Genomic DNA, 10,165 nt, shown 5'->3' on the forward strand with positions numbered 1-10,165 from the left:
GTGTTGTGATTGGTCAGTCTGTCTGATAGATAAGTCAGTATGGTGTTGTGATTGGTCAGTCTGTCTAACAGATAAGTCAGTATGGTGTTGTGATTGGTCAGTCTGTCTGATAGATAAGTCAGGCTGGTGCTCTGATTGGTCAATCTGTCTGATAGATCAGTCAGGGTGGTGCTCTGATTGGTCAATCTGTCTGACAGATAAGTCAGTGTGGTGCTCTTATTGGTCAGTCTGTCTGACAAATAAGCCGTTACGGTGCTGTGGTTAGTCAGACAGTTAGATAAGTTATTGTGGTGCTGTGATTGGTCAGTCACATAGATAAGTTATTGTGGTGCTGTGATTGGTCGACAAATAGATAAGTCAGTGTGGTGCTGTGATTGGTCAGTCAGATAGATAAGTCAGTGTGGTACTATGATTGGTCAGATAAGTCAGTGTGGTGCTGTGATTGTTCAGATAAGTCAGTGAGGTACTATGATTGGTCAGATAAGTCAGTGTGGTACTATGATTGGTCAGATAAGTCAGTGTGGTGCTGTGATTGGTCAGATAAGTCAGTGAGGTACTATGATTAGTCAGACAGTTAGATAAGTTATTGTGGTGCTGTGATTGGTCAGTCAGATAGATAAGTTATTGTAGTGCTATGATTAGTCAGACAGTTAGATAAGTTATGGTGGTGCTGTGATTGGTCAGTCAGATAGATAAGTCAGTGTGGTGCTGTGATTGGTCAGTTTGATAATTCAGTTTATGCCCTGTTATTGTTTGTGATACTGAAGAATTTCAGGGAGAGTTTAGATAGAGGACCATATAGAGATAGTGGAATATCAGGGTGACCATAAGGCAGTTGACCAAATAGAGTTGATATACTGAGATTAATCACAAAGGAGCCTCTGAAAATTTGGTAAACAGCATATGCTAGAAATGAAAATATGGAGAACATAAAGAAATTAAAATATCTAAAAGAAAGTTTAATTTCCTATAAGAAAGGATAAAGAGCATTATCCTGGTTCACAGATGACTATATAATTTATGTGAAAAGAAGTGTTTATAGTATTGTATTTGTTTTTGTTACAGGTGGTATGAGATTAGTTGTCTACTTCTACAGGATCCTGTCCAACATATAGAACTCCAGATGTTTTCCCAGCCAACTCCAATCCCTGCAGAGTACATCCTTAAAGCTCAAGATGCCACGCCCTCAGACTACCCTCAGCGGTGGTCTGGCCTCAAAGTGACCATCGGTCAGGTGATAGAACAGTCACAACCTCACATTGGACATGCTGATTGGCAGACTGCTCTTGTTGGTGTCAGTAGACGGGAATCGTTACTACTGGCTGCAAAAGCCCTCGCCTACATGTATAAAGAGAGACTTCCAACGTCATTTGTTTCCTGAGAAAAATGAAAACATGTGTTTCTATTTTAAATGTAATTATTTACCGTAGGCCTTGTCCTTTCTTGTCTTGCCATCCACAATGCCACGAGATTCCAAAATGTTCAACATTAATACCTGTGATCCTGTTCTGTGCTTTTGTGGGTTGTAAATAACCTTAATATCAGATACACTATTGCTCAGTGTGACTGAGTGGTGATCCTGTGTGAGAAATTATGTACTCTCTGAATGGATTCATGCATTTAGACACCTGCTTGACGAGGCGTCTCCATCCCATTCTGTCAAGATCCACTTACCAGGATACTGTCCACAACATTTATGTATTACCTCAATGCTTCTCCAGTTAGTCTGTGTACCATAGTACGCTTGGTGAATGTGGGGCTTTGATCTGTGCTTATAAGGGAAGGTTCCTATATTAAGATGGAATACATGAGTTCTTATCAAAGACACTTTGGGAATTTTGGTTTTCTTTGCTCCTGTGTTCAATTTTAATTGTAGTTAGATCGATGAAACTTGTATGTAGACTTTCTGTTCAAAATTTCATCACTTTCATCTGATGTATTTGTGCTCAGTTGTAATTTGTATATACTGGTATTGGTAGACAAGAGGTTATTGTAATTCTCTTAAAACTTGTACTTTTTGGTGGTAGTTATCTGTAATTACAGCTAATCACAGGACATTTCAATCTTCTGTATTAATCACAGAATTTATGAAATGAAGAATTTAAATTTAAGTGTTATAGCACAAAAACAGTCAGATGATTGACAATATTAGTACAGGTATTTTAAAACTTTTAAAACTCTGTCATGTTAATCTTCTTGATTCCAAGTACTGAATAGTAGAAAATTGTATATTGTATGCATTATAATTGGATAATAATTTATGAACCGCTTTGAGACGACCTACGAACTAGGTTGGGATAAAGAGGTATTTAAGAACCTCAAATTATTATTATTATTATTTTCTACTGTATTAAGGTATTGAAGAGTTATTTTCCTGTTGATATTATGTTATTTCCTCTATATTCATGCAAACATAATTATAGGTTGCTGGCCTTTTGAGGGAGAATTGAAGAATACCGTAGGTTGATATTATTCCATGTAATAGTGGTAGTAAAGTGGATAAGCAGCCAGCTATATAATCAAATGGTCCAGGTATTCAATCTCTGTGGAGAGTTTTTTTGTGAAAAAGGAAGTTATATATATTTCTTTCGTACATGACATTTGTGCTAATTTGATAAGTAAATTAGCAAACAACTCCAAGTCAGAAAATGCCAAACAAACTAATTAGAACTCTTCTTTGTTAAAGAAAAAACAGAGTATTTAAGGACTCTTAAACTTAAATGACCTTGGTGCCTATAGTAAATGTAAATAAGATAATTATTTTTGTGATAATGATTTGTGTACAATAACGTGTATGGATGTTTCAGTTATCAAACCTTGTAATAAAGAGGAAGCTGATTTGCATTTATGGCTCATTAAATGTGGATGTTTTGAAGGATTTTCCTTTGTTAAGTAGTTTCCATGATCTATGCATTACTTTTGACGATGAATTTTAATTAACAATACAACTGATAACAAACCACTATGCCACTTGACTAAATTCTACCACTATCAGAATTGATAGCAAACAAACTAAACACACCAGGGCCCAATAGGTACTTACAAATAGACTTCGTAAACATTTACACTTTGACATTGGCACACTCACATCTGGGCTTAATAAACACTCACACCTAAACCTGTTACACCTGGGTCAATCTAAACACTTACACTTGAGCCGAGAAAATACTTACACCTTGGCTTAATAAACTTTTAAACCTGGACTCAATCAACACATGGAACCAGTAAACACTTAAACCTCACCCCATAACCATCTCAAACATGAATTCGTAAACATTTACACTTTGACATTGTAAACACTCCTAGCCTCAGTAAACACTTGCCCATTGGCTTAATAAACTCACTTATACCTGGACTCATTAAGCACACATGGACCCAGTAAACACTTACAACACATGGACCCAGTAAATACTTACACCTATGCTCAATAAACACTTACACCTGGACTCATTAAGCACACATGGACCCAGTAAATACTTACACCTATGCTCAATAAACACTTACACCTGGACTCATTAAGCACACATGGACCCAGTAAATACTTACACCTGGGCTCCGTAAACACTTACACATGGACCCAGTAAACACTTACAACACATGGACCCAGTAAATACCTACACCTATGCTCAATAAACACTTACACCTGGACTCATCAAGCACACATGGACCCAGTAAATACTTACACCTATGCTCATTAACACTTACACCTGGGCTCAGTAAACACTTACACATGGACCCAGTTAATACTTACCCTGGGCTCAGTGAGCATACCTGGACGCAGTAAATACTTACACCTGGGCTCCGCAAACACTTACACATGGACCCAGTAAACACTTACAACACATGGACCCAGTACACACTTACACCTGGGCTTAATAAACACTTACACCTGGGCTCCGTAAACACTTACACATGGACCCAGTAAATACTTACACCTGTGCTCAATAAACACTTACACCTGGGCTCAGTAAACACTTACATATGGACCCAGGAAACACTTACTCCTGGGCTTAATAAACACTTACACCTGGTCTCCGTAAACACTTACACATGGACACAGTGAATACTTACACCTGTGCTTAATAAACAATTACACCTGAGCTCAGTGAGCATACCTGGACCCAGTAAATACTTACACCTGGGCTCCATAAACACTTACACATGGAACCAGTTAATACTTACAACACATGGACCCAGTACACACTTACACCTGGGCTCAATAAACACTTACACCTGGACTCCGTAAACACTTACACATGGACCCAGTAAATACTTACACCTGTGCTCAATAAACACTTACACCTGGACTCCATAAACACTTACACATGGACCCAGAAAATACTTACACCTGGGCTCCGTAAACACTTACACATGGCCCCAGTAAATACTTACACCTGGGCTCCGGAAACACTTACACATGGACCCAGTTAATACTTCCAATACATGGACCCAGTACACTCTTACACCTGGGCTCAATAAACACTTACGCCTGGACTCCGTAAACACTTACACATGGACCCAGTAAATACTTACCCCTGTGCTCAATAAACACTTACACCTGGACTCATTAAGCACACATGGACCCAGTAAATACTTACACGTGTGCTCAATAAACACTTACACCTGGACTCATTAAGCACACATGGACCCAGTAAATACTTACACGTGTGCTCAATAAACACTTACACCTGGACTCATTAAGCACACATGGACCCAGTAAATACTTACCCCTGTGCTCAATAAACACTTACACCTGGACTCATTAAGCACACATGGACCCAGTAAATACTTACACCTATGCTCATTAACACTTACACCTAGGCTCAGTAAACACTTACATATGGACCCAGGAAACACTTACACCTGGGCTTAATAAACACTTACACCTGGGCTCAGTAAACACTTACACATGGACCCAGTAAATACTTACACCTATGCTCATTAACACTTACACCTGGGCTCAGTAAACACTTACACATGGACCCAGTAAATACTTACACCTATGCTCATTAACACTTACACCTAGGCTCAGTAAACACGTACATATGGACCCAGGAAACACTTACACCTGGGCTTAATAAACACTTACACCTGGGCTCAGTGAGCACACCTGGACCCAGCAAATACTTACACCTGGGCTCCGCAAACCCTTACACATGGACCCAGTTAATACTTACAACAGACCGACCACGTACACACTCATACCTGGGCTCAATAAACACTTACCCCTGGACTCCATAAACACTTACACATGGACCCAGTAAATACTTACACCTATGCTCATTAACACTTACACCTAGGCTCAGTAAACACGTACATATGGACCCAGGAAACACTTACACCTGGGCTTAATAAACACTTACACCTGGGCTCCGTAAACACTTACACATGGCCCCAGTAAATACTTACACCTGGGCTCCGGAAACACTTACACATGGACCCAGTTAATACTTACAACACATGGACCCAGTACACACTTACACCTGGGCTCAATAAACACTTACACCTGGACTCCATAAACACTTACACATGGACCCAGTAAATACTTACACCTGTGCTCAATAAACACTTACACCTGGGCTCAGTGAGCACACCTGGACCCAGTAAATACTTACACCTGGGCTCCGCAAACACTTACACATGGACCCAGTTAATACTTACCCTGGGCTCAGTACACACTTCCACATGGACTGGGCCAGTAAACAGTTAAACCTGGACCCAGTAAACATGACCTTGTAAACAATTATACCTGGATCAAGTAAACACACCTAGACCATGTAACACCTACACTTGGGCCCATTAAAGTATTATTAGATAATTGTGTCACAGCCAAAATCAGGAAGGATTGGGGTAGGTTTGTTTGATAGGACAGTGTGTCAGTAAAGACAGGGTTACCGAAATATAGAGAAACTCATGTTTTTGGACCAGAGAACGATAATGGTTATAGGATGGTGTCAAAATCAGGATTCAGTGGAGTCAGGTTTCAGTATAATAGCAGATTGTGAAGTGTGTGCCTTTTAGAATGAAATACTGCTTGAAGGAGAATAAAGTGTTAAGTTTCTGTAAGTTCGTTTCTACGTCAGTTAGTCCGTACATCTTGGTTAGATTTGACATTAAGCTCTAGTTGTCTTATATATAACTTCATGTCAGTACGACTCAAGTGGTGTACTACACCAGCATATCGACTAAACGGGACATGATCGTCACTATGACCAATATTTTTTGCTTCACTGACTTGTTTGAATTTGTGTCTAGCTCAAATATATTGTTTGGGCTTTGCATTTAATTCCACCAAAGAGGGAGTAGCGAATTATGTATGTTTTGCACACAAAGTTCCCAGTTGATCAGACTATGTTATATTGTAGTTAACCCGTTCACCCCTAAGTAATTTCAGTAGACTCTACCATGCATTGATATGGATGAGTCCATTGTGGTTTACAATGGTGAAAGGGTTAACTATTAAACAATGCTGTATTTATATTCCATTTACTTCATATGTTTTTCCTCCATAAGTTAATAGACAGTACAGTATGTGACACCTATTGTGAGGGAAATGTAGTGATTTGTACTGTGTAATGATTCTACCTTATACTGAACACAATGTCAGGATAATTGGAGGAAGGGAAACAATCAGAACCTTCAGCTTATGAATGTTAACCCTTTCACCCCTATGTAACTTAAGTAGACTTTACCACAGATTTATTTTGATGAGTTCATTATGGTCTATAGTGGTGAAAAGGTTAAAGAGTTTCAAACAATAGCTTGTTTAAGATATCCAAATACTGGATACTTTCACCAGCTAAGCTTTGTGGTCAATCCATATCAGTCTCAAAAAATTGCTTGTTTAAGATATCCAAATACTTGATGTTTCCACCAGCTAAGCTTTGTGGTCAATCCATATCAGTCTCAAACAATTGCTTGTTTAAGATATACAAATACTGGATGTTTCCACCAGCTAAGCTTTGTGGTCAATCCATATCAGTTTTAAACAATAGCTTGTCAAATATCTCCAAATACTGGATATTTCCACCAGGGGGAATGGTGTTGGAGGGGTTACATATATAGTGTTATTCCAAGATCTGATCTATATACATATATGTACAAATAATACCAAATATATTTATGTGACCCTCTGTTTATGACACTGATCTGTTTGCAGTGTGATGGCCTGAATACCTAACACTCGCCCATCAAAACAGTATTGATGTTTTGTTAGTTAAAATAATTTAATTGTTGCATGTTTTAGTGCTTCTATTTTCTCGGATAATTAAATGTCATTATGAAAATCATCTTAAGTCATGAGATGTCTCAAATTGCATCCTCAGTTACAAGGTGTCTCAAATTATAACTCCAATACATTCAAGATGTTATATGTATGGAATTGGGTGGTGTTGCACTCAAAATGTGAAATTCTAGATTTGCATAATTTATGAAAATTGAATATATCTTGGCTACTGACAGGTTATTTTCTATATTTCTTTCATTGAACTGGGATGTGTGTGAAATACATATCAAATAACTTACGACAGCAATCTGCAATTCCAGAAAATACACACATTTCTGATGTTCATTATATGATGTTCAGTGGCTTTCGACACTCAAATGACTGATAGAACAGATAATTGCCATAGCAGAAACATATTTTTTAATCTAAATGCATACATGTTCTTGTGAATTTAATTTGATTTATTACATCCTTTTAACAACTTTGGTCGTTTAAGAAGGAGCCAGCCAGGTTTTGGCAGTGGAGGAAAACCTGAGTACACAGAGAACAACCACAGGACTTTGGCATATACCTGATGGTCAAGACAGATTGATTGATTGATTTGTTCTTTTGGTTTGGAAAAATATGAAGGTGAAATCTTTTTCGCCGAATTTTCTGTCAATATTGGCAAATCTTAATCTCAAAAATTTGATAGACTACTTCTTATGCATGAAGTCTAGTGTAATCTTTGTTTAAGATTAATGTTGATATATATTTGAAACTCCCGCAACACTTGTGCCATTATAACGCCATTATCTCTGTAGAAACATTCTTACATATTACGATCAATATGTTAAAATTCATCACATTAGTAATAAGAAGTTAGTATAGAAGCTTCGCAGGATCATTCAGGACTGTACAATGTACCTAAAAACAGTCATGAACCCGAATATCAGCAAATCCCCAGCGTCATACATTGTATATAATCATTTTACTTTGATGATATTGAACATTCAACATTAACTTTAATTGTAATAAAGGAACTGAATGATATCTGTTTCTGTGTTTCTTATATAAACCCAACACTTCTGGTGAAGTAAAAGGCTTGTGTCAAAGATACTGCATATTTACACATTGATTTATAGTAAAATGAAATTCTACATTATTAGCTCACCTGGCACGAAGTGCCAAGTGAGCTTATGCCGTGGCGCGGCATCCGTCGTCCATCCGTCCGTCCGTCCTCGTCCGTCATNCTCACCTGGCACGAAGTGCCAAGTGAGCTTATGCCGTGGCGCGGCGTCCGTCGTCCGTCCGTCCGGCGTCCGTCCGTCCGTCCGGCGTCCGTCCGTCCGGCGTCCGTCCGTCCGGCGTCCGGCGTCAATATTTTACTTTAAACGACTTCTTCTAAATAACCGAAAGGCCTAGGGTGTCAATATTTGGCCAGAAGCAAACTTGGATGAAGGGCTACAAAGTTTGTTCAAATAAATGACCTTCACCGATTTTCAAGGTCACAGGGGTCAAATATGTCAAAAACTTCAAACGACTTCTTCTAAAGAACTAAAAGGTATAGAATCTTCATATTTGGCTGGTGGCTTCCTGGGATAGAGACCAACAAAGTTTGAGAATGAAAATTAGTTTGACCTACTTTCAAGGTCACAGGGGTCAAACATGTCAAAAACTTCAAACGACTTCTTCTAAAGAACTAAAAGGTATAGAATCTTCATATTTGGCTGGTGGCTTCCTGGGATAGAGACCAACAAAGTTTGAGAATGAAAATTAGTTTGACCTACTTTCAAGGTCACAGCGTTCAAATTTGTCAAACAATTCAAACAGCTTCTTCTGAAGAATTAAAAGGCATAAAATTTTAATATTTGGCTGGTGACTTCCCGGGATAGAGCTCACCAAAGTTTGCAAATGAAAATGACCTCAACCTACTTTAGAGGTCACAGAGGTCAACAACATTTTAATGGATTTGTTCTTGAGAACTAAAAGGAATGGATTCATAAGATTTGACTGGTAGCTTTTTGGAATAGAGCTAACCAATTTGAGAAGGAAAATGACATTGACCTACTTACAAGATCACAGGGAAAAATATGTCAATCAACTTCTGAAGAAGAATCAAAAAGCATAGAATTTTTTAATAATATTTTGCTGGTAGTTTCAACAGATGGAGTCATCAAAGTTTGCGAGGGAAATATTTTTAGTGCAATATAATATTTAATGAGAGTATTTTGCTATGACTGCTTAAATATTCAGGTGAGCGATACAGGCCCTCTTGGGCCTCTTGTTTGAGTTTTGTTGTCATCCAACAAGGTATATACCGGTAAGGGCAAGGTCACACTTGACCACATGGAGAGGATTGAATTATATCTGTGGGCCCCTGCTCATTTATAGCTCACCTGGCCCTTTAAGTGAGCTTATGCCGTGGTGCGCAATCAATATTTTTAGCCCACCATCATCTAATGGTGGGCTATTCAAATCACCCTGCGTCCGTCGTCCGTCCGTAAACAATTCTTGTTATCGGTATTTCTCAAGAAGAACCCGAGGGATCTTTCTCAAATTTTATATGTAGGTTCCCCTTGGTCCTAGCTGTGCAGGGCAATTTTAGAGACTGATCGGATAAACAACATGGCCGACAAGCAGCCATCTTGGATTTTGATAGTGAAAGTTTGTTTTGCTATTTCCTGGGAAGTCCGGGAGGGATCTTTCTCAAATTTTAAATGTAGGTTCCCCTTGGTCCTTAGCTGTGCAGGGCAACTTTTTAGACTGATCGGATAAACAACATGGCTAACAGGCAGCCATCTTGGATTTTGATATTGAAAATTTGTTTTTGCTATTTCCCGGGAAGTATCAGAGGGATCTTTCTCAAATTTTATATGTAGGTTCCCCTTGGTCCTTAGCTGTGCAGGGCAACTTTTGAGACTGATCGGATAAACAACATGGCCGACAGGCAGCCATCTT

General features: G+C 38.6%; 1 protein-coding gene across 1 annotated transcript in view; it reads left to right on the forward strand.

Moving 5' to 3' along the window:
* The window catches only part of LOC110454952 (protein PRRC1-like), a 31,515-nt gene extending 27,476 nt beyond the window's left edge, over positions 1-4,039 (forward strand). Inside the window, exon 10 of the mRNA XM_021504783.1 lies at positions 1,066-4,039. Within this exon, the coding sequence (XP_021360458.1) occupies positions 1,066-1,381 (316 nt within the window). The 3' untranslated portion in view covers positions 1,382-4,039. The remainder of the gene's footprint in view (positions 1-1,065) is intronic.
* The last annotated feature ends 6,126 nt before the right edge of the window (positions 4,040-10,165 follow it).

Source organism: Mizuhopecten yessoensis, unplaced genomic scaffold, assembly GCF_002113885.1.
Source record: "Mizuhopecten yessoensis strain PY_sf001 unplaced genomic scaffold, ASM211388v2 scaffold8123, whole genome shotgun sequence".
NCBI lineage: Eukaryota > Metazoa > Mollusca > Bivalvia > Pectinida > Pectinidae > Mizuhopecten > Mizuhopecten yessoensis.